Consider the following 27,201-nt stretch of genomic DNA (forward strand, 5'->3'; position numbering starts at 1 on the left):
GCATCCAGCCCACGTGGGACGCGAGCGTGGCTGCCCAAGCCACGGCTGTGCTCTTGCAGGCTGGCTGGCCGCCTGGCAGGGAGGGCGCCCGGCACAGTCCCCGCTTCCCTTCGCCACCCGCCTTGGTGTTCGGCAAGGAGGCCGAGTGCCTGCTGGGCGGTTTTTTGCCAAATCCGGCCAGGTCAGAGGGAGGGAGGGAGGGCGGGCAGGGGAGGGGAGGGAGGGGGAGTGGCGCTGCTCAGCTGGGCCTATTTTAGTCCCCGTGTCTGGAACGGTTGCCTCCTTTTATCAGAGGCTGTGTGTTTTCTCTGGTGGGGATTGATACACAGAAGATGGAGTGTGCTGACATGGAAAGTGTCAGGCGAAGACGCTTATCGCGGAGACATGGTCTCCTGACCCAAGCGCAGCTGATTAGCCAGCAAGAAGCGGGGGGCGGGGGGGGGGCCGCTGGGCACGGCCCGAGTTTGTTTGCCAAGCTGGCCAGAACTTGCTGCCGAGCGCGCATTTGCCGGCGTGCGAGGGGGAGGGAGCCGAGGGACGAGCGGGGGGCTGGCGAGCACTTCCGGCCCCTCCCGGACGCAGGGGAGGCTGTCCCCCCAGCTCAGCCCCAGTGTTCGGCTTAGGACTGCCCGAGGCGTGCACCGTGGTGGCCAGGAAACGTGCCTCTCGCTTGCCAAGGCACGGGCCCTGCGAGCCACCCTCCCTGCTGACTCCAGGGCCGGAAGCGGCGCGACCGCGTGCACCGGCTTCCGGGGAACAGGATGGGCGGGTGCTTCGGCGCTCTTGTGCCCTTCCCACGGGCAGGCCCCTGGGAAGCGCATGCGGGCGACCAGGGCTTTTGCTGATTTGGCGTGGCCGCATCCGCTCCCTCTGGAGACTCTCTTGGATCCAAAGGCCCACGCTGAAATTCTGGGCACGCTCCAGGCTCTGATCTGAAGAGTGTTCGAGACCTGCAACGAGCACGTAAAACAGTGCTTCTGACATCATCGCAAAGGCCGGGGCCGGGGACCAGGGGCTCCACAGGTGTCACTCTGCCCAGGTCCAGCCGGCGTGGCCGATGCGAGGAGCGACGGGAGCCGCACACCATTCATGGCTGAGATCCCAGCTCCTCAGGCCTTCAGTGGGAGTTGGTCCCATTGCATGTCCCGGGAGCTGCTTACAGGATCTTGCTGTGGGGACCTGTTCAAACCCAGGACGGATCACCTGCAAATGCCAACCTGGGGCAGCAGTGGAGGGTGCGCAATTATAGGCACAGGGATGGAGGGGGAAGGTTCAGTCCGGCACTCGGTTTTGCAGGTGAATTGCAGGTGCCGTGCCGTAGTATGTGAATTGTGGGTGCAAAGGAGTGACCTGAATCTCACTTGTGAAAGGGCCCCAAGGCCTCCTCCGCTTCCCCCAAGAGCTGAGCGCCCTCTGGGATGCTGACCCCGCAGGAAGCGGCCACACAAATCAGTGTTGGGGGGAATGAATCTGCTCCCATCGTAGGCTGTCCTGCAGTTTTTCATCCGGGCTCCAGGTCTGTGCCTACCCCTAATTTCCCAAAACCCCCAGACAAGCCCGTGAATCCTTTCAGGGACTAATAAAACTCTAACTGTAAAAAAGAGGCAAATGCAGGTCTATTAAGGGCTGAAGGGCTCCCCCAGCAGTGGCATGGGCGTACATATTTTTTTATTTATGTTCCTGGCTGGCCACCCATCCGTATAACAGCGCAGCCCAATAAACACATTTCGATCAGGACAACGTGCTATAAAACCCCATAAATGATGCAGAGGTGACGAGGGGAGACGATCCAAATGCCTTGATTCATCCCTTGCAAGGCTGCGACAGATGCTGAGCTGGCCTGCTAAGATTTCAGGATCCCAAGTGGAGAATTCCGTCCCTAGATCTTAATTCCAAACCAAGTTTGGAAGCCCTGGCATGGGTCTGAGTTCCAAAGCAGTGCCCTGGAATAGGAGAACGTCCCTTGTGCATGTGCAGAGTGCGCCCACGTTGCACGGGGAATGTGAGGCCTGCCTTACTGGGCACGGGGGTCATTTCCTTGGAGGAAATGCCCCCCTCCTCCATGATACCCTGGGGGGCAACGCTTGTGCTCGTTTCTCGCTGGATGCGTGCAGCTGCACGCGGCTTTGGCCTGAGCGCATCCTCTTGGCCAGTGCCGCCCGTGCAGACGCTCGGGGGATTTCTCTCCACATTCTCCTCATCCCTTGCTTCTCCCATTGCATGTGGCTCCGATTTCTTAAGAAAACTGGCGCGGGGGAGAGCTTGGTCTGGGAGCCAAGATGCATTCCTTCTTCCTGGGTCTGCGGTGCCTGCCCTTCTCAGCCCTTCGCGCCAGTCGCCCAGAGAGGGAGCAGAGGCGCAGGGATCCACGGTCGCCAGCTGCCCTTCTCGCCTCGCAGCAGCCGGAAGCCAAGCGGGGAGGGGGGGTGCGCTGGACCCGAACAGGGCAGCAGCCCAGGTTCCCACACTGACCCGTGGCTGCTTTCGAGCGGCGAGAAGGAAAGGTGCTCTGGTCACGCCCCGTGCGCCCTCGTCCTGGCACCAGCCTGTTCGGAAGAATGCATGCCAAGGGCTGGAGGTTTTGCAGGCACACTGAAAGGTGAAGGGCAACTCCCGGGAAGGGGTCGCCGGGCCTTAAAGGGGCCAGCTTGCGTTTTCGGCTGCCCTGGCACACGCCCGGCCTCAACGCACTCTGCTGTTGGAGACTTGGCCTTCCTGCTGCTCGGCTAGCCAATACTGGGAGCAGAGCCTTTCCGTGTTGGCCCCCGTGTGGATGCTCCTGTTCAGGGGGTTCGATGAGGGCAGTGCAGGCACGCCAAAAGGCAGGTTGCAGACCTTATAAATGGCGCCACGCTGTCTCTGGGTCTGCCGAGCGTGTGGCTGCCCCCTCTTGGATTCAACACCAGTTTGCTGCCAGTTTAAAGTAGGAACCCCCATGTCCAGAAGCAGTGTGCCTCCAAACCCCAAGTGCTGGGGAGGGAGGGAGGGCAGATGATTTTGGGCCCAGCTTGCCGGCTCCCGGAGGTCAGCTGTTGGAAGAAACGGGCCGTGCGCAAGCGGATCTTTGGGCCCGATCCGGCAAGCCCTTCCTTCTGGAGCTGAGTCTTCTTCTGGCAGTGCAGCTTGGGGGCTGGACGTGTGCCTCCGGCTGCGCGGAGTCCCGGACCTCTCGCGGCCGGTCTCCCTGCCCTCCCCTCCGATAAGCATTTGCGAGCTCGGGAATCGTTGCCTCCCTGGTCATCCCCGTGCGTTTGATGTGTTTCTGATGAGGCAGGCAATCTGATTTCAAGGCCTGGCTTCCCACGCAGGAAGCCGGGCCTGGCCTCCCGGCCGTCTCTCCCCAGGGACACGGCGCTGTGGGGCTTGGTGGGGGCGCCGTTGCTCCACTCCCGGATGGACCCAGCCGGGTGCAGGCGGCCCTATTTAGCATCCATTGGAGTATTGCTTAGCTGCCGTCTTATCTGCGCGCTGAAAGATGAAGGTGCAGCTAAAACATTTTAGGCCGGTCTTCCCAGCCGATTTACATGTTATCGAAGCCATTAAACCGGGAAGTTTATCGGCCCATCAAGGCCATTACAGCTCAAAGCCGCCTCAGCCAAGGGGGCTAATGAAGCAAAATAGAGACTTCCCTTTGGATGGGGAAATAAATGCCAGGGAGCTCTGATCTGCCCCACTTCATCCCCCGACGGTCTAATGCGGCAACTCGATGCAGAGAGGGCAGCGTCCCCGAAACCACGAGGGCGTGTGGATGACGCCAGTGGTCCAACAGAGACGATTGCTTCCACAGGTCTCTGCCATTCTGTACGTGCCTGTCTTTTTCGCTTGCTGTTTTGGAGTTATAGGACCAAAGGCAGGACATGGGTCCACCTCTCCAGAGATTCATGCAGGGTTTTTCCAGCCCTGCCTCAGACCGAAGCACAGGCTTTACTACTCAGCTGCAGCCATTAGGCCTAAAAACCAAACAAGGTTCTAGTCCTCATGGTTCTGATGAGTGGGCTGCTTTAAAACAAATGAGGAAGCACAGCCAGAGTCAGAGCCAGGGACCTTTCTGTGTGCACGGTGTCCTCTCTCTCCTGAAGTAAAGTGAGCTACGTAACCTAAAAGTTCACCAGGCAGAATGGCAGAAATGTAGCTCATCGCCAGACTTGCAAAGACTAGAAGAGTGACTCAAATGCGGGAGAAGCTTAAAACAAAATCTGGTCTCTGAGCAAGATGGCATGATATCATTTCATCCACACTTCAGGGACTTGGGCAGCAAACTTCTTTCAAAGCCCTTTCTCAGATTTTGGGACAGAGATGAAGGAAGATTTGCCCTTAGGACGGGCCACAAAGAGAAGCTGTTTTTACACGGCAACTCAAAGCAAAGAGCTCATTAAATGTACTGCCCGCTGTCTGGAACTCTGCTTAAATCTATGTATGTATGTTTGTTTGTTTGTATTTAGAAAATACTTTTTAGTGCTAAGTTCTGAGCCCTGATCATGCGGGAAGCTTGCTCGCCCCGACATTATGAGCACAATTTATGTCCCATGGGCAGCTGAGCCCAATGGGAAGCTCAGGAGCAAGCAGGAGAGAGCGCACTCCAAAGAGGCGAGCAGCTCTGGGGCATGAGCGAAGGAGTTTTCTCTTAGGAGGCGGAGGCGTTCCCGCGGCTTCGACGAGCGATGCAGCCAGGGCGCTTCTGGGGGCCTGTCTCCCCGGCCAGGCAGAGCTGGGGCCGTGCCGGCCCTTCTGCGCCAACCTGCCCCTCACACCCCCCTTTCTCTCTTGCAGGCGAACTGGAGCTGATGGCGTCCGAGGGCGAGAGCAAGGTGCGTGCCCGGCACAGCCTGTCCGAGGGGTTATCCTGGGGCCCGTACCAGGGGAACATCCACAGCGAGCCGGCCTCTCCGGGACACGCGGAGCCGGTAAGGGTCGCAGCCGGGAGAGCAGCCGGGAGCTGAGGGAACGGGGCCCCTTTCCGTGAGCGCGGCTACCCAGGGCTTCTCGCAAAGCCCCAGTCCTCCCGAGCATCACACTCTCATGTGGGTGGGGGGGCGCAAGCCCTGGGAGCCGCGCATCCCCCCCCCCCGCCCGCATTCAGCCATGCGCCCTGCCCTTCTTCAGCCGGCCAGTTCTTTCCACGAGTCAGAGGAAACCAAAATTGGGATGTCGTTGCCTAGGAAGGGGATCGGGGGTGCATCCCTCTCACCCCGCCTCCCTTTGTACACCACGTTCTTGTCTGATTCCAATAAAAATATTGCAAAATCTCGTGAAACGAGTGATAACAATAATACAGCAGCTGAAACGCTGCCGAAAAGAGTTATGGGTGTGATTTATAACGAGGCGCAGAGAGTTCTGAAACGCCCTGGAATTCGAGGGGGGAGCACAGGCATGCGGCCTCCTCCCACAAGAGAACTCCGGCGATGGAGAGGAGTGGGTCCAGCCGCCCCTGCCCCCCGCTGCCCCCACCGAGAAGGGGGGGACTGCAGAGGGGGGCAGCGCTGCGTGCCTCCAGGCCCGTGGGGGGTGAGGGCTGGCCCAGGCCCAGATCCCTGCCCCTGGACCTGGAGGCTCCCCAACTCTTCCTGAGTGCTGTCCGAGGGAGCCTTGGCCGAGCGAGCACCGCTCCCCCCGCGGGGAAGGAGGGCGGGCGGGCGGAGGGGCCGGGTGGGACCTCGTCCAGCGCCTGCAGCGCCTGCCTGGAAGACGGGGACCGCGGCTCCTGGCCTCTCGTCTCCCTTCGCTTCGCACTCTCGCTCTCTTGTGTCTCTCAGCGCGAGCCTCCCGTTTATCGCTTTGCCGAATTAAATCCTTGATTAACCCTTATCTTGCCAGTTTGGCGGCTATCTCTCCTGTGGCGCCGTATGTCCAGACAACCGGTACAGGATGATTGATTTCTTAAAGATATGCTGCTGCTTTTTTCTGATACTTCATTTATTGTCTAAATATTTTTGCTCGCATTTCAGCAGTACTCCTTATCAAGCCGGGCTGATGATTCCCAGCCCTGCCTCTTCTTCCTCTCGTGCCCCCTCCCCGCTCTGCACCAGCAGCCGCCTCGCTCTCGTGCCACCTTCCCCCTTTCCTCTGCCTCGTGCCCAGAGGACCGCGGGAGGGGTGGCCGCGGGGGCCTCTCTTCCCGAGGCAGAGGGGGCAGAGAGGAGGGCTGGGGTGGGCAGAGTCAGAAGGCACCGCCGGTGTCCCTGCTTCATCTTCCTGACCCTGCCTGGGCCGGCAGAAACCCCGGGCACCAGATGCCCACGCAGACAGCCCGCCCCGGAGACGAGGCGCTGCCTCTTGCAGGCCCTTGGGACGCCCCCCGGTCGCCCGCTGGGGCTTCTCCAGGTGCATGGCCACGGAGCACTCGCCCAGCACCCCAGAGTGGCCGGGGCGACCCCCTGGCCTTCTGCTGCAGGTCGGAAGCCGGCTCTCCGGGGCTTGTGCTGGTGGTGCATGCCGGCTTGGCGGGGGATTCCTCTCCCGCCGGGGAGGAAGCTTCTTAGGCCGACAGGCTGGCTTGGGGCTTCCAGATTCCAGGGCCGCAGCTCCCGTGACTCGTGCCCTGGACCGCTGCTGCTGAGCAGGCGGGAGATCCACAGGTCGCCTCTCTGCAGGCTGCAGCGAGGCAGGTGGTGCCCCCGACTCCCGGAGAGCGTTTCAGCTCCGCCTCGCTCCCTGGCCGCAACGGCTCTGCTCTGCAGGAGGCCTCCTCCCTCGATCGGCCCTGGGGTGGTGCCCTGGGGTGCCTCTCCCCACGGAGGGACGCAGAAAGGTCTGTGGCCGGGGGCTGTTGCGTGCCACTTTCTGTGGGCCGATGCCAAGGGGCAGCATTCCCTTGACCTGTGGCTGCGGCCACGTGGGGCCCACGGCGGGAATCTGGGGAGAGTGAGCCGTGGAGCGGGGGCTGCTTCTCTTCTGGGGACACCCAGCAGCCCTGCTGACTGGAGATGTTGGGAGTTGTAGTCCGCCACAGGCCCTGATCCATGGGCTGCCTGCGTCCAAGCGCCGCCGCCCTCTTTCTCCAAACTCGGGGAGGCCTCTCCCGCTTCCGGCGTCCTGCCGAGCCAAGAGGCTCGCTGCCGTTCAGAAGCGCCGGCTGCAGGCTCGGTGCTCTTTGCCGCAGTCAAGACCCCCACCACCCCGGCACACCGTCCCTCAAACCGTCTCAGAGGGTAAGGATTAATGGGCGTGACAGTTCCCCCCCTTCCTTGTTTGGCAAAGAGGGTCCCGGCCGCCCCAGATAAAGTGCCCCGAGCGGATGCTGCTCAGATCCCGTTTCCGATGGTTATCGGGGCCGCCGTGGACTCAGACACTGCCCTCTTTGTTAAGGGCGGGACGGGGAGGGGTCCCGCCTCTCCGACGTGCCCACAGAGGGGCTGGCATGGGGATGGCCTGGGACGGAAACCATGCAGGGTTGCCCCGTGTGCCTCCCGCAGGCCCAGGAGCAGAGACGGAAAGCAGGGAGGCGGTGGGGGCCCAGCAGGCCTGGGGCGGCCGTTGCGGGGGTCCTTCTCAGAGAAAGCGCCCCTCTTCGGCTGGGGGCCCTTTGGAGGCTGGCAGGGGCAGGGGGACCCAGCCAGCCCCTTCTGGCACGGTGCTTTCGGCTGTTCAAGGCCAGCCGTGTCCCTTGCAGGACAGGCCCTGCCCAACATTTGGGAGACGGGGGGCAACTGGGAAAGAGGAGCTGGCACAGGGCTCCCGAAGACACACGTGGCCATTTTGCGGCGCTCGGGTCCCTCTCCTTGGTCGCAGGGACGGGACCTGTGTCCTGCCGGAGCCTCCCAGGAGACGTGGGTTTTCAAGATGGGGTTTGGCCGGAGGAGGCCTCCAGCCGGCGTGAGCACGGCAACCCGCCACTACCCCGCCGTCGCCTGCCGCCACGTGGCTTCGCCGAGGCGTGTGCGCTGTCGGCGTGGCCCTCCTCGCGAGTCCCTTTGCGGTGGGTGGGTGCGGGAGAGTCGGGCGCGTCCCACGCCAGCGGGCCAAGGTGCAGTTTCCGGACTCGGAAGCCGCGTCTTTCCGTCTGGGCTGCCCACGTTAGCTGCGGACACGGCTCCGAGCAGGGGGCCAAACGGCCGTGGCCCGTCACTTGCCTGCGCCTTTCTCCCTGAAGGCACCCGGGCCATCCCCAGAGAGGTCTGCCTGGTGCCGTCGTTATTTGTTTTTCGGCACCAGGCTAAGACCGTTTTCTGCAAACAATATTTTAGCAATGTTTAATATTTATAGGTTTTAATTGTGCAGCCAGGTGTGTTTCCGGGTTTTAAATGTATCTGTATTGTATTTATTTGTTTCTGTGAGCCGTCCCGAGGCTATATAGCAAGGGGACGGCATATAAAAACTTTAAATCAATCAATCACTCAATCTAGGAAGCAGGAGTGACGCTCCCACCGGTTCAGAGGCCGTATGAATCCTGTGCCGGAGGCCCAAAATGGAGAAGGGGCTTGGGGTCAGGACCGCTGGGAAGGGCAGGGAAGCGCTGCCCGTCAGACCTCATGAATGCACCTCATTTTGCATCGCTGAACCAGCATGCAAACCAAAAACATTATCTTTGGAATTCGCACTTCTACACGTTTTGCACAGGTGCCGTCTGGTTTTCAGAAATGCTTCTGCTGGCCTGTGTGCCCGCACTTGAGAAACAGGTGTGCGGTAGCGAGAATAATATTCAGAACTGCATAGGGGGGAACGGGCTTGCCAATGGTTCTGTTATGCAGAGCTGCAGATAAAAATGCATGTATTCAGACAAAACATATATGCAGACTCTAAAAAAAAAAACTCAACTCTGAGATAAGATTGGAAGATGAAAAACCAAGAGATAATAAAATGAACCGGAACATCCACTCCCAGTACTGATTTCTGCAGATGGCGTCAGTGAGGCTCGTGCGGTGAGCAAGTCATTGGCGGTTTGGATTGGGTCAGTACAATCTCCGATAAAAAATGTGGGTTTGGAGAACGGGTGTGTGCGTGCCAGTCATGATTCTACAAAGCGATGCACAGACAGAGAGATCTGCCTGGGATCTGAGAATGTCAGATAGCTCCCTTTAGAATTAAAAGCAAGCTTCTAGTCCATAAGACGGTGGAAAAAAATGTGCGAGAGCATCTGGCCAACCCTTGGACTCAGGGCGCCTATGCAGCTCGGAGTGAGCAAGAGGACTTCCAAAAACACCAGATGCATCTCCGCTTCTTAGGGTGTTCTCGTTCCGGCATGGACGAACGTGACTCGCAAGGAATGGGTTGGGGTGATGGTGATCCCAGCGCGCCAATTAGCACGTGGTCTTCTCTGCCCCCACCTGATTCCTCTGCAGCAGCATAACCCAGACTCCAGAAGCGCCTGCCTGTTCTTGCATGGACTCAGCAGCATCTTAGCCTCAAAAGCCTCTTTCCACTGAACAGTGGCAGCAGGGGTTGAAACGACTGTGCAGTGTTTGCCCTTCTCAGCTGGCTGCCCTCCAGTTCCTATCATCCCCAGCTGACAGGCATGCTTCCTCACAGTGAGAGGAGTTGCTGGCCGAATCAGCTGGAGGGTACCCAGTTGCCGAATACGGTCTAGAGGGAGATAAAGGTGAATGGACTGGCAGGATTTTTTGGGGGGGGGGGGTTATTTTAATGCAGCAGAAGGTGCTTCAGTCCAGGGAGGCATCCCAGCTTGGAGAGGACACCTGGGCACCTTTCTGCCGTGTGGACGCAGCTGCCCGGGGGCCTCTGGGCGGCCCAGCGTGCCGAGCGGCCCAGTCTGGGTGCTGCGCCAGCCCCTGAAGCAGAAGTGCTGAATCAGCAGATGGGAGGGAGCCCCCCCCCCCAAATCCCACCCACGTGGACATGGCTTGCCTGACACACTTCAGCACGGCTCCCCCTCTCTCCCCCCTCCCCCCCTCTGAAATTAGTGAAGCTATGTTTATTGCACCATCAGCAAAAGTGTGTGTGTGTGTGTGTGTGTGTGTGTGAAAGAGCGCGAGGGAGGAGTGTGCCGGTGCTTGTGCGTGTGTGCATACGTGTGCCTGTGTGTTTTTATCAAGCCGTGAGCACTCTGCTCCTTGGAGTGATAAGCCCTAAACCGACCAAGACTGACAGTCTGTGTTGGAGGGTTTAGAAATATTGGGACGAATAATTAGATTTCATATCGTTACAGCTGCAGCCATCGAAGGATCAGGCAGATTAATTTTCCCCCTCTTCCTCCCACCCTGCCGTGCATTAATATTCATTAGCAGCACATGAAGGCAGAGCAAAGCCGAGGCCGGGCACAGCGGACGGGGCGGGGGCCGAGGCCGCGGCAGGGAGCAGCTCCGGCCGCTCGCTGGAGCCAGGGGTCTTGCGCCCGGCTCCTCTCCCCCCCCACAAAAAGACCCCTCAGCAGGCACTGTGGGCGCTTTGCGGGCGCTGCCCTCTTTCCGCTCCATTTCGCCCCAAGTGGGATTAAGCCGGTGCAGAGGCGGCCCCCAAGGCTGCGAGTCTTCGCGAGCTCCGGTTGTGGGGGGGAAGGAGAGGGGCAAGAGCCGGCTGGTGCGGCCCGGATGCCCGCGTGGAGGGAGGCACGGGCAGGGAGACGCAAAGCAGAACGGGCAGGAAGCCTCGGTCTCTGTGGAACGCGAGCCCAGCGGGTCCTTCCGAAGGGCGTCCAACCTTTGTGTCGCCAGGCACAAGCCCTCCTCCTGCTCCGTTTCCTCTCCCGGCGCACACCACGCAGACACCCGGGCCGCCAGAGCCGGTCGGGCTGCCCCTTGGCCCCTGCGCCGCCAGGCCCTCCACTCCTCCGCAGCACAGGCGGGCTTTGCAGCGTCTGGCCCAGCACAGATCTCCGTCTGGCTGACCTTTGCCTTGGGAAGGCTCCCCGCGGAAGTGCGACCGGGTGGTGACGACGTGCCAGGACGGGGACCGAGGAGCTGGTGGCTCTGCACACCAACCCGAGTCTCCCAGACTCCCCTCCGGAGAGAGGGGCCTTCTGGGCAAAAGCCACAGCGTCCTGGGCCGGTGGGGCAGAGCTCTGTGCGGGGGGTCCCGCCTCTGCCCTGGCAGGAAGACCACCCTCGTGTGGGGCCTGCCCCACAGAGCCCCAGGAGCTGCTGGCTGCGGGTTGGGTGGGACGCCCTCTCGGAGGAGGGAGCGAGGGCCAGGCGTCGGAAGCAGGGGACTGGGAAGCCCTTTCCTGACTCCCCGGGAGCTTTGCTGCAGCGCCCCGTCGGCCACACGGGGACCGCTCAGGTGCCCCCGGCAGCTTCGGCTTCCCTCGGCATCCCGTTGGAAGCGGGCGTAGGGTGGGTGCCGGGGGACGCACTCCATCCAGATCGGGCCCTTGTGGTCTCGGTGTGTCGGGGGCCCGTCCTGGGAGGCTCACGGGCTGCTTGGGCTGGGACACCTGTGCCCGTTTCCTGCACGTGCATGCCGCCCCCCGGCCGGTCTCTTGCCCGGCACACGGCCTCCCGGGCTGCAGACCCAGGACGGAGAGCAGTCCGGCACTGGAGCGATCCCCTGCAGCCGAGCGCCAGCCGGAGGCCCCGCGTGCCGGCAGCTCCTCCCCGTGGGGCTCGGGGTGGCCGGCCGCCGTGCGCCCAGGCCGTCCTCTCCACGGCCCGGGGTCCTCAGCCGGCCCTGCCCGCTCGCCCCATCTCGGCCGACCATCTGCGTCTGTGTCAGCAGCACGGAGGCGGCTCGCCAGCCCAGGAACTGAGCCACTTCCTATTGTCTCGCGGCAGCGATGCGCTGCGCGGCTGCCCGGCCCCGCTCCCCTCGGGCTCTTCCTCCCCCCGCCTGCCTGGGGTTAGGGGTGAAGTTGCTGCTTCCTCCACAGCCGCGATGGCCGCCCCCCAGGTTAAGGAGAAGAGGAAATAACAAGCTTGTTGTGTTCGCAGCCCTGCTCTGCCGGCCGGTGGCCGGGTGCGGGCGGCAGGCGGCGGGGTCAGGGTCCTCGAGAGGCGGCTGCTTTCCAGCAAAGCTGCATGCCCAGCTGTGTGGCCACGCTGCAACAGAGAGTTGCAGCCCCTGTGGCCGCCTCAGGCCGCAGCAGCCTTTCCCGTCCCTGCGCCTGCCTGCACACACGTGTGGCCAGCTGGGCTGGGCTGCCGGGCTGGGAGGCCGGGCAGCGGGGGGTCTGCAGCCCCCGCAAGCAGAGGCAGGACCACCGACAGGTCCCGTAAGCCCGGACGGGCATGCCTGGGACTTGGCAGTCCAGAGGGTGGCGGGGCAGCCTGCCTCTTACTGCGAAAAAGAACCTGATCAGGGTGCCGTTCACGTGGAGGGTGGCCACCGAAGCTCCTGCCACGGCAAACGGGGGCCTTTAATCCGCCCCGCGTCAGCTTTGCTGAGAGCAAGCAGCATGGAGACCCCGCTGGAGGTTTTCCCTCCTCGGCCAGGAGAGCCGAAAGGTGGGGAAAGCCCCAGGGTGCTTTTTGCGGCATCCCAGCAGGCTGAACCAGCGGGGCGCTCAGAGCCCGGACGGTGGACCCGTACAAAAGCGCACGCGGGCACTCCGGGGCCCCTCGCTCTGCCCGCCGGCTCCCGGCCCAGGCTGCCTCCCAGGAAGAGGGCGCGTCCGACCTCTCTCTTTCCCTCGCCAGCCAAACCCGCCGGTGACCCTGGTGCTGGAGGACGAGCAGGGCTGGCTGTCGAAGCTGCCGCTGGTGTGTGCGGAAGGGGAGGCCAATTCGGTGATCTACAAGAAAGGTCAGTGTCCCGGCCGGCGGCCCCTCTGCCTCTCCTCCAAAAACTCCAATCAATAAGTTTTCAATTACTGGTCTGCTGCAGAAGAGTCGTGGGGTCTTCCTAGGCCGAGTCATGTCCTACCCAAATTATTCTTCCGTGGGTCCATTTTCCCAGTGGGGGCCGTCCCTCCTTTTCTGCCTTGCCGGTCGGGAAGAAGGGGGGGGGTGGCCAGGAATGGGGCAGGCCCTCACAGGTGCCTAGGCTAAGAAATCGGTCACCTAGCGAAAAGGTGGATTCTGGGTTTTGGGAATGGCCGAGCCGATGCTGCCCCCCCCCGGGCAGCCACGTGCACTGCAGGTGCCAAGCTCGCCCCAGCATTTACGCCTTTCTGTCTAGACCACCCGGCAGCCCAAGCTCCGTGTTACCCTCACAACAGCCTTGTGAGGTAGGTCAGGGGGAAGATTACGGGTGCAACCCAACACATGTTTTGACGGAATCCCGGGTGTGGATGCTGGGTGCTGGGGACTTTGTTCTGTCTCAGCATGTGGAGGGATGCACGCTGAACTGCTTTCTCAAACTCAGCAGAAAACGATGCATCAAAACTGCTCCATATTAAAACGATGCATTAAAACTCACCATATTTACCTCAGTTCTCTTGCCTTCAAGTTACTCCTCATTGCTTCCTGTTTCCCTCCGAGCCCCTGGGGCAAGGTTCCCACCCAGAGAACTGAGGCTGACGTGTTAGAGCTTTTCCAGAGCCATTCAGGGAAAATCTGGGTCTGGGCTGGCTTTGGAGTAGAGTTCAGCGCTCGGAGGCAGCTCTGATGCACTCGGCTGGGGACCTTCGGGGTGCTGGGTCGGGACAGGCGACGTTCTGCCTCCGCATCAACACCTTCTCTTCCCTCCTTCCCCTGCCCTCAGATGATTCAATCTTTTGCAAAACCACCAAGCCCATCCCTGAAGGAGAGCCGCTGAGCGCGTTCGTCATGGCGGAGCCGATGGGGATCCCCAACCACGCGGTGAAGACGGAGGCCGGGGGCGCTGCTTACCCAGCCGTTCTGCCCCCCGAAATCCAGCTCCTGCCGCAGCAGGCAGGGATGGCGGCCATCTTGGCCACGGCTGTTGTAAACAGTGAGTATCTGCCACATGCTCAGGATTTCCGCTGGACAAGGTCAGACTTAGGCAGATGTTTGGCTCTCCTGAAACTGAACGGACTCGTGGTCCCTCCGTGTACAGAGTTTCGCAACCGGTTGCTCCAACCAGGGCTTAGGTCAGGCGCAGGATTGCTCTCCTCAGGTGAAACACTTGGCAGAAATCACCAGAGTCCAACCACCCAGCCTGCCTTCTACTCACCGCTGGATTATAAACTCTAATCGATTGGTATTGTTTTGTAAAGTGGGATTAGCCCTTCCCTGCCTCCAGCACCAGCTTCCAGAAATCCCCACAGACCAAAGCTTTTCGCGCTCATTTTTAGCAGCTGCACTGAGAAGGGGGACCCTGGCACCCCCTCCCCCCCGTGCACCATGTCCCCTGCCCAGTTGGGCTGGTGTGCGTCCGTTGCAGACCTTGTTTAAAAAGATGGACGCAGAGGCCCCGGCTGCATGCCGCACAACGCTCGTGGCGCGCCGACTGAGCCCGTGCGGGCGCCGAGCCCGCTTCTGAGGGCGGCCGTGGGCCCCGGGCTGGGGCCGCCAGAGCAACCGGCAAACGGCCGCGTCTCGCTTCCCCTCCAGAGGACGTGTTCCCCTGCAAGGACTGCGGCATCTGGTACCGGAGCGAGCGCAACCTGCAGGCGCACCTGATGTACTACTGCGCCAGCCGCCAGAGCGCCGCTTCGCCCACGGTGGACGACAAGCCCAAGGACGTGTACCCCAACGAGCGCGTCTGCCCCTTCCCGCAGTGCAAGAAGAGCTGCCCCAGCGCCAGCTCCCTGGAGATCCACATGCGCAGTCACAGCGGTACGCGCGGGGGGGCGGGGGGGCTCGGCCAGGGGCGCGCACTCGGCCCCGGGGGTGCAGGCACCGTCTGTGCGCGTCTCCTCTGTGAAGCCCTTTTCGTTCTCCCCTTAGTTTAACCGTCCGTTGGCCTTAGCTTTGATTTCGTTGTTCATGGTTGGATACAGTGTGTTGCCTGTTGTTTGCTGTCTGTGGGTGTTTTGCTTTTCGCTGTTGGCTGTTTGCTTGTAAGCCATCCAGAGGCTTCAGGATAGGACTGCAGAGAAACACTTTCCATTTTCGAAACTTTAAATGAGTGTTCGCCCAGGGTCGCCGCAGGTGTGAGAGCCCCGCTCTTGCGCACCTGCAAAGCCCGCCGCACACATGCGCGGCGGCCGGACCCGCGTGTCTCCACCCGCGGTGGGTCCCGCTGCGCTCAGTGGGCTTCGCCGCCCCCGGGTGTGGACAGCGTGGCTGCCCATCTCGCAGGGAAGGACGCCCACCGGGGGGGGCCCCGAGCACCGTGGGCTGGGCTCGCGTCCGGGGCAGGGGGCTCGCTGCGCCCGCTCACGCGGCCGCCGGCCTCCGGGCTTCTCTTCCAGGGGAGCGGCCGTTCGTCTGCCTCATCTGCCTCTCCGCCTTCACCACAAAAGCCAACTGCGAGCGCCACCTGAAGGTCCACACGGACACGCTCAGCGGTGAGTGCGCGACGGCCCCTGGGTGGGTTTTTGCCGAGGGCGCGTGCTCCGGGCACCCAGGAACGGCCGGCATGGGACCTGGAGGTGCTGAGGAGCTGGGCTGAGCACCATGCGGCTCTGCTCCTCGGCGGGGCTGGGACGGGCATCTCCCCCGCCTCGCGCCACTTCCGCTTGCCCCCTGAGCCGAGCAGCCCTTCATTTCCGCATCGCTTCCCTCGCACCTCCCTCTGCACCAAACACGGCACTTCGGGGGGTTTGCAGAGCCCTCGAAAGGTTCGCGGCCTCCCGGGAGCTGCATCGACAGCGGGGAGAGCTTGCGGCTGAAAGGGGCCCGTCTTTGTGGCCCCACACGCCGCGGGAAGACTCCTCTCGTGAGAGCTTTCCTGCCATGCAATGCGACCCTCGAGGGGAGAGGGGTCCCCTGCCCCCTGGGTTCAGACCGCGCCCCCCACGTCCGGTGTGTGCGTGGAGGCGCCGCCGCCTGCAAGGCCCACCTGGGCCGTGGCTCCCCTCCGAGGCACCTGAGCCCCGTCCCGCCGTCCCCCCTGAGAAGGGCTCTTTGGGGGCTGGGAGCGAACGCCTCGGCAAGAGCCGCTCCCCATCCGAGCCGGCGGTCCAGGCCGGAAGGGCCGGTGGAGGCCGCTCACGCCTCGCCGTTTCTCCCCCGGCGCCCGCAGGTGTCTGCCACAGCTGCGGCTTCATCTCCACCACCAGGGACATCCTCTACAGCCACCTGGTCACCAACCACATGATCTGCCAGCCCGGGTCCAAGGGCGAGGTCTACTCTCCAGCGGGGCCAGTGCCCCCCACGGCCTCCAAGCCAGGTGAGTCGTGGACGCCAGAGCTCCGCGTGCTGCGGCGCCTCCGTGGCCTGCTGCCGGGCCCAGGTTCAAATCCCCCCCGCTCGGTAGTGGAAGGAGCGTTCAGCAGAGAAGGGGGCTCCCCGCTTTGCTGCTTCGCACCCTACAAGGGCTGTGAGACGGGCACTGGGGAGAACAGTTTCCCAGTGCTGCCGAGAGAGCTCAAGGGTGCTGGGAAATTACATTTCCCAGGGCCCCCGCTGTTCTACGCTGGCCCTGTGGCAAATGGGAACCAGGTTGGAGACACGGGGAAGGAAGGACTGAAATTCTACGCTCGATCAGACTTGAGTCTGAAGCATAGAATTGGGGGCTGCCGGAAGGACCACCCCAAATGCAGAAGAAGCGTTGCAAACTGCAGAGCTGGGCCTTTCGGAGTCGGCCACGCAAAGGGTGGAGGTTTGGCCCCGGGCCTCGGTCTGACCCCCGAGGAGAAGTGGCCCCTGCAGAGGGGCTGCCGGGAGCAGCGCTGGGCGGGAAGGGACTCACGGGTGCCTCCTCTCTCCCCAGGATTAAGCACGCCCGGCCCAGCCCCGGGGCTCAAGTGCAGCTTCTGTGGCCACGTGGCTGACGGCTTGCCGGCCCTCCAGCAGCACGTGCTCCTGCACAGCGCCGCCGCCGCTCTCCTGCCGGGCACGGAGCCCAAAGCGGCCCACGGCCCGCCGGACGCACCGCCCAGGCCGACGGCGCAGGGGGGCAGGGGGCTCCCCACGGAGGAAGCGGCCAACGGCTCCCCTCCCCCCGAAGGCCGTCCTCCCCCCCCGTCGGCCGACGGGGCGCCCCCCGTGCGGATCAAGGAGGAGCCCGTCGACGAGGGGGAAGCGGCCAGGGGCGCCCCCACGGCCGGCCCCGAGCCGGAGCCGGAGGCCTCCTCAGGGTCGTCCTCCCCCCACAGCCTGCCCTCCGTGAAGGTGAAGTCCGAGATCGCCAGCCCCACGCCCGGCTCCAGCCCGGTGCCCAGCGAGACGGGCTCCGGCGCGCCCGGCGGCACCGTCTTCCTGCCTCAGTACGTGTTCGGCCACGAGGCCGCGGTGGTGCCGCAGGCCTCCGAGATCCTGGCCAAGATGTCGGAGCTGGTGCACAGCCGGCTGAAGCAGGGCCAGGGCGGGCTGCCCCCCGCCCTCTTCCCCGGCCCCCCGGTGCCCAAGGGCGCCACCTGCTTCGAGTGCGAGATCACCTTCAACAACATCAACAACTACTACGTCCACAAGCGGATGTACTGCTCCAGCCGCCGCCTGGCCGAGGAGAGCCCGCCCGGCCCGCGCCGGCCCAAGGCCACCCCCTCCGCCGCGCCCAAGGGCCCCGCGGCCCCCGGGCTGCTCCCGGCGGCCCCGGGCGAGGGCAAGGAGGGCCCGGACCCCGAGGCCGGTGGGGCGCCCTCCCCGCCGGCCCCCGAGGCCAAGCCGGAGGCCAAGCCCGAGGAGGGCGCCGCCAAGGCCAGCCCCCCGCCCCCCGTGGCCGACGGCGCGGGCCGCGGCAGCGAGGACAGCCGCAGCCCCGGGGGCAGCTCCGCGGAGGACCCGGACGACGACCCCAGCCGCACCGTCTGCGAGGCCTGCAGCATCCGCTTCAGCCGCCACGAGACGTTCACGGTGCACAAGCGCTACTACTGCGCCTCGCGGCACGACCCGCCCCTGCGCCGGGGCGGCCCCGGGGCCGGCCGGGCGCCCTTCCTGCCCCAGCCCGTGCGCACCCGCAAGCGGCGCAAGCTCTACGAGATCCACGGCGCCCCGGAGGCCGCGCGCGCCGAGGGGCCGCCCGGGGCGCCGGCGCTCCTGCCCGTGGGCAAGGCGGCCCCCTCGCCCGGCTCGAGCCCCGACGCGGACGGCCCCATCGACCTGAGCAAGAAGCCCCGGCCCCCGGGCGCGGGGGGCGCGCTGCCGGCCTCGCTGCTGCCGCTGGCGGACTACCACGAGTGCACGGCCTGCCGCATCAGCTTCCACGGCCTGGACAGCTACCTGGTGCACAAGAAGTACTACTGCCCCACCGCCCCGCTGCAGGCCGGCGCCCTGGAGCAGCTGCGGAAGCTGAAGGGGGCCGTGCCCGTGCCCGTGCCGCTGAAGCCGCGGGGCAGCCCCGAGGGGCCGGCAGAGGAGCCGGGGCCGGTGCCGGGGCTGCTCCACGCGGAGAAGGCGGCGCCCGCCACGGCCCCCTCCGCCACCGCCTTCCCCGGGGCAGAGCCCGGCCAGCCACACTACGGGGACGCCAAAGCCCCGCTCCTCGCGGGGGCCAAGGGGGCCCTCGGCGTGTGCCCCTACTGCCCGCTGAACGGCGCCATCAAGGGGGACCTGGCGGATCACCTCCGCAACGCCCACGGCCTCTTCGTCGCCAAAGCGGGGGCGGGCCCCGCCCCGATCGAGCCCCCCCGGACGCTGGCGGAGAGCCCCCTGCTCCCGCCGCTGCCCGCCGCCTCCCCGCCGCGGCCCCTCCCCCGGCTGCGCAAGGACAGCTCCGGCGGAAAGGACCTCCCCGCCCCGCCGGTCTCGAACGGCAGCCCGCACCCCACCGCCTCCCCGCAGCCCCTGCTGCCCGTCTCCCCGCCCGCCCCCTTGCCCCCCTCCCCGCGGCCCGAGGCGGCCCCCGGCGCCCCCCCCGGGCACACGGACAAGAGCGCGCAGACTCCCCCGGGCAAGGGGCCCCCCGCCCCGCTCGCCAACGGCAGCCACCGCTACTGCCGCCTCTGCAACATCCAGTTCAGCAGCCTCTCCACCTTCATCGCCCACAAGAAGTACTACTGCTCCTCCCACGCCGCCGAGCACGTGAAGTAGGCGCCGCCGAGCAGCCGTGGCCGCGCTCGTCCCCCGCCCGCCTCGCGGGGGCGCCGCTGGGGGACCGCCCGGAGGACCTCGCCCCCCGCCGGCCCGCCCGGGGGCGAACGCGGGCCCCGCTCCGCCTCGCCGGGGTTCGCGGAGGCAGCCTGCTCCTGGTGGCCGGCCTGGGGGTCCGCTCACCCGGGAGCCGAGCGAAGGACGCTTCGAGCGGGGCAGCCTCCGGGCCGCCTGGCCCCTCCGTTGCTGCTGGTCAGAGCCTGGTCCCTCCGTTGCTGCTGGTCAGAGCCTGGCGCCTCTGCATTTCTACTGTTCCCCTCAGCCCTCTGTTTCCTGCAGGCCTGGCCTTCCCTTCCCTTCCCTCCCTTATTTAAGAAGGTCAGAGGCCGCTGCTGCCTCTCTCCCCTCTTTTCAGTTCCCACGTTCCTCCCTCCTAAGTTCTGCTGCCTTTCCCCAGCCAAATGCTGCTGCTTTCAACGGCAAGATCTCCCCTTTGAAGGAGACATTTTGCGAAGCACACGACACTTCTGCGTCTTGGAGTCCCTTCCGAGGACCTCGTTTGCAGTCACTCCTTTCTGGCATCCGCCGCTGCTCTTGCTTCTGCCCCCAGGGACGCTCCCCCTTGCCCAGCCTCTGCAAGGACTGCCGACGGCAGTGTCGCCTCGACACGAGTGGCCCCCAAACTTTCTGGGCTGCCGCCCCTTTCCTCGGGGCAGCGGCCCTACTGCCCCCACACCCCGCTCCTCGCATCAGGGCCTTCTGCTCTGTTGCAGATTGAAAAAACCCATCGCAGCCCCGCCCCGATCTTCCCACCTCCCCCTTTGGGAATCCCCGCTCCCAACCATCCTTGCTGGTGAGGGATTCCCCAGCTACGGGGAAGCGCCGCCCCGCGTGTGCACAGAGCTTTCTTGGTGCGCCGTGTGGTCAGAAAGGAGCTCGGGTTCAGCGCAGCAGGGCAACCCCCCTCCCTGCCATCCGCTCACTGGGAATGTCGCTTTTCCGTGGGACAGACTCCGCAGGGAGCCGGAAGGTGCAAAGTCCAAGGATCCAGCTCGGCCTTGCTTACATCCCCCTGCACAGGCCGGCGAGGTGTGGGGCAGGCCCCGGTGGCTTTTGGGCCAGGCGGAAAGCCCTTGTCCGCGCACAGACCCCCATGTCCAGTCCCGGTCAGGAGAGGGGCCTCTGTTGGCAGGGGACCCCGAAGCTCGAGGGAATCCTTGGGCATCCTTCGAAAGGCTGGGGGGCTGTCCGTCCCTTTCGGGGGAGGGACCAGCTAGGCAGCCTGGCTCGCCTGAGGGGGCCCTCGCTGGGGAAGCTCTGCTCGGGGTGCGTCTCTCCCCCTCCCCCAAACTGCTGTCCGGTGGGTTTATGTAGAATCTTTGTGGACTGGAACTGAGATGCAAGCAAGACGGCACTGAAGAAGGAGAGGGCGGCTCTCCGCACGGGAAGCGTGTGTATACGTGTACAGAAATAAACGTCTACTGAACCTCGGGTCTCCGGCTCGTGTTCCACGGAGGGGGTCTTGCCCAGCAAGCCTTCCAGAGCCTGGCACGGCACGGATGCGCCAGCGCAGGCCTAGTGCACGCGGGCCGAAGGGCTTCACCGGGGAGGGGAGCCCGCTGCCTGCCTGCCTGCGCCCAGTACGATGCACCCCAAGGTCTGGGAGGGAGGGAAGCCCCATCCCTGTGCCAGCGAGGCTCTTGAGGCCCCGGCTGGAGGTGCCGCAGCTCCGGGCGCCGTTCCAAGGCAGCGCGTCGCCTGCGTGTGGCACCCGCCAAGTTTGGAAAGCGCGACAAGCGGGCCGTGGCCACAGGCGGCCCTGGGATGCTGCAGCGGGTGATGGAGGAGGGCATGAGAGCAAGGGGGCGGCGGGCTGCAGGTTTGCAGGGGGGTGGGGGACAGTGGCCCGGCCATGCAGGGGCCGCTCCAGCCGCAGGCGGGTCGCAAAGCCAGCCAGCGCTTGCCTGCTGGGAAGCAGCTGCATCGCAAGTTGGGGACGGAGGCGCCGACACGGCTAGGAAGCCGCAAGAGGACAGGACGTTGCGAAGGCTTTAAAACTGCCTTGCGCATTGTCCTCAGCCTGCTGGGAATGATAGGAGTTGTGGGCCAGCACATCTGCAAGCCATGAGGCTAGGGCAGTGGTGGCGAACCCGTGGCACATGTGCCACAGCGGGCACGCAGAGCCCTCTCTGTCGGCACGTGAGCCGAGCCGCCCCAGCATCGCCCCGCAGCCGAGCATCGGATCACAGCGCACATGGGGGCTGTTCGCATGCTCGGAAAGGAGTAGCGGTGCCAGGCGATAACGGCACGAGCCGTGACACATTAGATGTGACTCATCCGAGCTTTTACATGGCCTGTCAGTGTGCTGCTAAGGATATATATGTTTGCTTGGACTGGCTGTGAGTTGTTTTTTCTAAACTCAGTTTTCAGGTTTTATTGTAGTGTTGGCATTTGCGATAAATCGGTGGGTTTTGGGTTGCAGTTTGGGCACTCGGTCTCTAAAAGGTTCACCATCACAGTAGCAAAACGAGGTGTCCTGGCATCATTTTGATGGTTGGAATGTGTTTAGAATGGGCAGAAATGTTGAGCTGTGCAGAAAAAGCTGCTCTAGGAAGGCTTTTTCAAAATTCCTCCCCAGCAGTCGAGCATCGGATCACAGTGCACATGGGGGCCGAGCGTATGCTCGGAAAGGAGTAGCGGTGCCAGGCGATGACGGCACGAGCCCCGACTCATTAGCTGTGACACGTCCAGTCTTTTGCATGGCTGGTCAGTGCGCTGCCGAGGGTGGATGGATAGATATTTGCTCGGACTGGCTGTGGTCGTCTTTTCTAAACTAAAACCTCAGTTTTCAGGTTTTCTCGTAGTGTCGGCACTTTGCGCTGAATAAGCGGGGTTTGGGCTGCAGTCTGGGCACTCGGCCTGTAACAGGTTTGCCACCACTGGGCTGGGGAAAGCAGCTGTGGGTGCTGGGAAATCTGGAGTGGGGCTTTCCCATGAAAGTGAGCGCCTCCTCCTGCCCCCTGGGGCACCCATCCTGGCCGGGTTTGCCCCTTAGCCGCATCGCCTGCATTTTGCCCCTGTGGCCACACGGTGGCGCTGAAGCACTGCTGAGCCCTGCTAAGGGTCAGAGAAGCCCGCGTTCCGCCTCAGAAGCATGGGGGTGACGAGGGAAAGGAAAGAAAATCTCTGAGCACATGCAGAGTGCCTCGCAGTCACTGGCCACTCACCCATCCGGGGTCAGGAAGAATGGTTTCCCACTGAAGGGCACTGTTTCAGGAGACCGGGATTGGGCACATCCAAACGTTGCTTGGCTCTTGCTCCCATCAGCCCCAGGCATGGCAGAGGATGATGGAAGGGGCAATGCTGCACCCCTGAAAGGCTCTCTTCCGCTCCCGGCCTGAGGATTTAGCATCCCTGCCTGCAGAAAGGGCATGCCAAGCCGTGGGAGACTTAAGCGCTGGAGTGGCCAGTGCAGCAAATTCAGACCTCCTGGCTGGACAGTCGCGGGGACATCCGTAGTTCAAGGAGCTGCTGCCGAAGACGCGAAGGCCTCGCCGGCAAGGGATGGGAAGGGCTGCTGGGGAGCCACTTTCCGCCCTAAGCCCTCTCTGCCCAGCTTCCAGAAACCCTCCTCGGCCATGGACTCCACCGCACGCCACACAGGTAGCGGTCGAGCAAGGACACCTTTTCATAGTCAAGCTTTGAATAGCCCCACTTATTCCAGGCCTCTTCTGAAAGATATGCCCCCTCCCGGTCCCCCCCCCCCCCCCCACAAAAGGTGCGAGCTCTAAAAGGGAGTCAGACCCAGACAGGCACCTATTTAAATGAGGGAGGGGCAGCCTCTGTCAAGTCTCTCTGTATTCTGCCCCTGGCCTCTCCCGGCTTGAGTGGATTTGCAGGCCGGTTCCCACACTTCCCGTTGGGAAAAGAACTGTGGGAGCAGAGAGGGGGAACCTGCACAAAGAACTCGGGCCGGCCCGTTTGCCCTTCCTGCCCCCGGTTCGAGTCCTCTCCTTCGAGAGGGAACCTGGAGGAGGTGGCTGGGCCAAAGGTGCGACCGGCAGCTTTAAAAATAGCCGGCACACAAGCCGACACACCTGTCACATCCATGCGCTAAATTCATCCGAATGATCCAGCTGGAGGGAAATCCATGAGGGACGAGAGAACTTTGGCGGGCTGAAGATCCTGACTGAAACAAAGCCCGAGCTGACGGCCCGGCTCCCCTGCGCGTGTCTCGTGGGAGCCCGTGATTCAGCCATGAGCGCTGCGGAGGGGGACTCTGGATGTGGCCGGACGACTCGAGCGGCTGCCGCATCCTTGGGCCCCAGCCGGCAAGGGAGAGCCTGCGGGAATCGCTGTGCCCGCCGAGCAAGCTGCCTCCGCCACCGGGAAGGTCCCACAGGCGAACCGGCTCCTTGCGGAGCAGCGGCGTGGCACTCCGTGGCCGGTGGCAGCGCACCGCTTGCTCCGCCGTCCCAAGGGGCCCCCCCATCTGGGCCCGAAGGAGCCATGGGAGTTTGGTGCTCCAGGCTTTCTGTGCCACGGCCGCCGGGGCAGGGGGAGGCGTGGGGCAGAGGAGCCGCCTTCTGCGAGCCTTTGGCCACGAGCCCAAGCGTCCCAGCCCGGGGGATGCCGCGTCGCCAGCCTCCTCCGGGCAGGAGGGCACTCTCCCCGGGGCAGTCCTCGCCAGCCCATGCCGTGGCAGTGGCTGCAGACACAGGCCAGGGGCCTTCAGGAAGCACGAGCGGTTCCTCATGGCGGGTTGGGGGGGGGATTACAGCAGGCCCACAGCAGCGCCCCGAAGGCCTCTGCCTGCCAGCCTCTCCCGGGCGGAGCGAGTCCCGGCCTGCCCCCCTTCAGCGACCAGTCCAAGGCCCTGACGGGCTCGGCTCAGCCAGACGTGCCCCGACCGACCGTGCAAGTCCCGCGCCCTCAGCTCAGCTCCCTTGCTGGCTTAGCCGGCAGCCAGGAGACGGGCCTGCAGAGCAGGGCACCCTGCGCTAGATCCACCCCGCCAGGCGCCCCCTGGGGGCATCGCCGCCCGCCCAGCCCTCTCGCTGGCGGAGGAGGGCTGCGGAAACGCAGCGCCAGCGTGGCTTTGGCTGTTTGCCCAAGGCTATCCCAGAACTAATTATTATTAATGAGCCTTTCTGGAGAGCTAACGCGTGTTGCCAAGAGCGTGCGATCTTGCCACTGGCAGCCAGTCTCTGCTTTCTTCCCAGCTGGCTGACGGGCACGGGGACGCAGGTGGGCGAGCGGGTGGCTGGCAGCAGAAAGGAACCGTGGCATGTGAGGCCGCTCTGAACAGGCTCAGCTGGGCCGGGGATGATTGGGCTCCGTTCGGCTGTCTCCGCTCTGAAGTTCCAGGGCGACCGAATCATCCGTGCCCAATGGCTGCCATTCGCTTGCAGAGCTGCCTAATGGGACATGTTGCTCTCCCTGGGTGCATAGCAAGGACGTTTAATGAGGACTAGCAACCCCCAGGCACCCTTCAACTACCCTGTTTGCTGTCAGTCAGAGTGGTTGCAATGTGGAGAATGGGTATAGTTTAGTCTTTGGGTTCCTGATGTTTTGAAACCTGTTGTCCTGTTTTAAAATGTGTTTATGGGTGACCAAGATGTTCAGGGCTTGGGAAACAAAACACGGCGAGGAGAGATCTCCACATGGTTAGTGGCTCCAGCTTTGGTTTTATTGCATGCTTTCAAAATTTTAAAATGAGATATCATGCTTTATTGTGCTGTAGGTTTTGTGCTTAATTATTGGAGCCAAGTCAATACCATTGATTCAATATCAATGAATCTGCTTGGTACAAACTTACAGGTGATGTGAGGACATGGCTGGGTGAGAATTTCATTTCATGTCATTTTGGGTGCAGTAAGAATTTGCCATGATTTGCAAAGTTCTCCACTTTGAGGCCAAAAGAGATTAAAAGGGAAAACAACTGAATGTGGCTGAAATGGGGACCAGAAGCATTCTCCATCTTGGAGGCTTTTCTGCGACAATTCTGCCTTTCCGCTCCTTTGCGCTGTGTTTCCGTTCATCGTCGTTAAGAACTTATCCAAATTCACAACGTGGCGAGAGATTTTTTTAAAATGTTGACTGTCTGTCCCAAGGCAGTGTTATTGCTGGAGCAAAGTCAGGCCAAGTGCAGTTTATTTATTCCCGCTTAGACAGAAAAGTCCCATGGCTCCTGGCATCCCCGCCCAAGGGATGCTCAAGGCAATTTGCAATAAAACGCTCAACAGACTAACATCCGGTGGTGCCAAATGAAACTGGTCATGTGCGTAATGACGAAAGCAGCAGGATCTCCTAAAATCATTTTAGGAGCAGCGTCCTTCTTGCCAGTTACCAGCACTCTGTGAAGGCGCCTTTCGAGAGGGGTTTTTTTTATAATAAGTTTTATTTGAAATTATGATCCTAAAAAAAACCAAGAAAAACTACAAAAACAACATCAATTATCCATCATCAAAAAGGGTTTGCTGAGGGTTGAAGAACCTCCGGACGAGATCCCGCAGGGCAGGGGCGCCCCCTGGTGGCGAGCGGCGCCACTCCCTGCGAGTGCTTTCAGGACCAGGAGCACACCTGGGGGAGCCTGGCAGGAGGGTGCGCAGGTGATGCTGCACTGCAGCTGGGAGCGCAGGAGGGCCCTACGAAAGGCCACAGCAACTGGGCCTCGGTTTGGTTACTCCAGATTTCTGGCCTGGCCTCCAGCCTTGCCTCGCAGCTGCCTTCAGGTAGGTACCTGTCCCTCCTGGCCCCTCCTGGCCCCACTTCACCTTGCTGGTGTCTGGCCTCAGTTTGCTTGTGGGCCTTCCCTTTGCCTCTGTTTTGGCCCTGCCTTGCGGAGTATCTGACCCCTTCACCTGGGCACCAGCTTTCCCCGAGTCCTCCTGCTATACTCCCACTCTTTCCTAGGAATATTGATGCTTTTTGCCCAAAGGGATGGGAGTTGGAGTGCCTCCCTCCTGGGCAGGAGGGGGGGGGGTAGCTGGAGCCTCTCCCATCTTCAGCTCCCCTGCCACTGCCTTCCTTCGGTTAATTTCCTGCCCTCCTGCTCCCGTGTTGAATTTTTAAAAAAATAATAAGTGATTATTATGGGATTATAATTCATCTTGCTTTGCTTTATGACATCAAAAGCCAACTTGAGTGCACGTTTTGCCTAGAAAGGCAGAAGGAAAGGAGAGTTAATTACGGGGCATGGGTGTTATGCTTGAATTGGAGGGTCCTTGCAGTAACAGACTTCCTCGGTCTTCAGAGGGCTTCACTCGCGTGCCTTCAGTCCGTACAGCAAACCTGCGAGGTAGGCCACTGTCCCTGAGATGGCCTAGTTGGGGGTCAAAGCGTTGGATGGCTTTGGGGATGGAACTGGAGTGAGAAAATGAATGTAGCAACTTGAATAAGCCATCATGTCTCAGATATTACTAAACCATTTCTTAACTCAATTAATTTCTGGACAAGATTGCTTTCTAGAAAACAGCGCTGGCAAACATCAAAGGCATTCTCAGCCAGCCAACACATTTGTGGGGAGTTAATTAACTCCCTGCACCCCCAAGATTCATGAATATTGTTTGAGGGTTTGAAAAAAACATGGATTGGGGGATGTAGGGAGGCTCAAAAGAGAAGCAGCAGCACCGGTTGCCAATTATATATCCTGTCCTTTCTTCAAAGATCATTCAGTGGTGGCGAGACCGGCCAACGGGAGCGTAAGTTCAGCCGGGATGAAATTCCCAGGGACAGAAGGTGGTGAGGCCTCTGCAGAAAAGATGCTTTTTCTCTGCACCGTGTCTCTGGAAAGAATTGTTTTGTGCAGTAGGGTCACAACGCACGCCCTGCCTGCCTCGCCTCCCCCACCCCACGTGCTCTCTCTCGCACACGCGGTTCAAGAGCCGGCCGACTCGGACGGACGCTGCTGCAGGCTGCCCACTTAATCAACTTAAGCAATTGGAGCTGATTGAGCGGAGGAGCCATTCTGAATTATTTTAACTTATAGTATAGCCAGAAGTTCCAGGAACAGAAGAGAGATTCTAAGTGCCTTTCTAATGTTTGCTTTTATCTTCCCAACTGCCTTCCTTCCTCCTTCTGCTCCGATGCCACTTTTCCACCTCTTTCAAGCAACCCGAAGCAACTAACATAACCCCTTGCTCCCCACTTCATCCTCACAACACCCCTGTGAGGTAGGCTAGGATGAGCCTTTGTGACTGACCCAAAGTCACCCCGTGAGCTTCATGGCTAAAGGGGGACAAGAACCAGCATCTCCCAATGCTATAACCACTAGGCCACACTGCATCTTATACCATTAATTTTATTATTGTTATGTTAATAATAATGTTTATTA

General features: G+C 62.2%; 1 protein-coding gene across 11 annotated transcripts in view; it reads left to right on the forward strand.

The window, feature by feature from the left end:
- ZFPM1 (zinc finger protein, FOG family member 1) overlaps nucleotides 1–20,357 on the forward strand; it is an 83,684-nt gene extending 63,327 nt beyond the window's left edge. For all 11 annotated transcript variants that reach the window (XM_044427638.1, XM_044427645.1, XM_044427644.1 and 8 more), the window contains 7 exons: nucleotides 4,771–4,904; nucleotides 12,525–12,630; nucleotides 13,531–13,740; nucleotides 14,343–14,567; nucleotides 15,146–15,241; nucleotides 15,919–16,065; nucleotides 16,609–20,357. In XM_044427638.1, the coding sequence (XP_044283573.1) occupies nucleotides 4,771–4,904; nucleotides 12,525–12,630; nucleotides 13,531–13,740; nucleotides 14,343–14,567; nucleotides 15,146–15,241; nucleotides 15,919–16,065; nucleotides 16,609–18,866 (3,176 nt within the window). In that variant the 3' untranslated portion in view covers nucleotides 18,867–20,357. The remainder of the gene's footprint in view (nucleotides 1–4,770; nucleotides 4,905–12,524; nucleotides 12,631–13,530; nucleotides 13,741–14,342; nucleotides 14,568–15,145; nucleotides 15,242–15,918; nucleotides 16,066–16,608) is intronic.
- The last annotated feature ends 6,844 nt before the right edge of the window (nucleotides 20,358–27,201 follow it).

Source organism: Varanus komodoensis, unplaced genomic scaffold, assembly GCF_004798865.1.
Source record: "Varanus komodoensis strain SLA01 unplaced genomic scaffold, ASM479886v1 scaffold19, whole genome shotgun sequence".
Classification (NCBI taxonomy): Eukaryota; Metazoa; Chordata; class Lepidosauria; order Squamata; family Varanidae; genus Varanus; species Varanus komodoensis.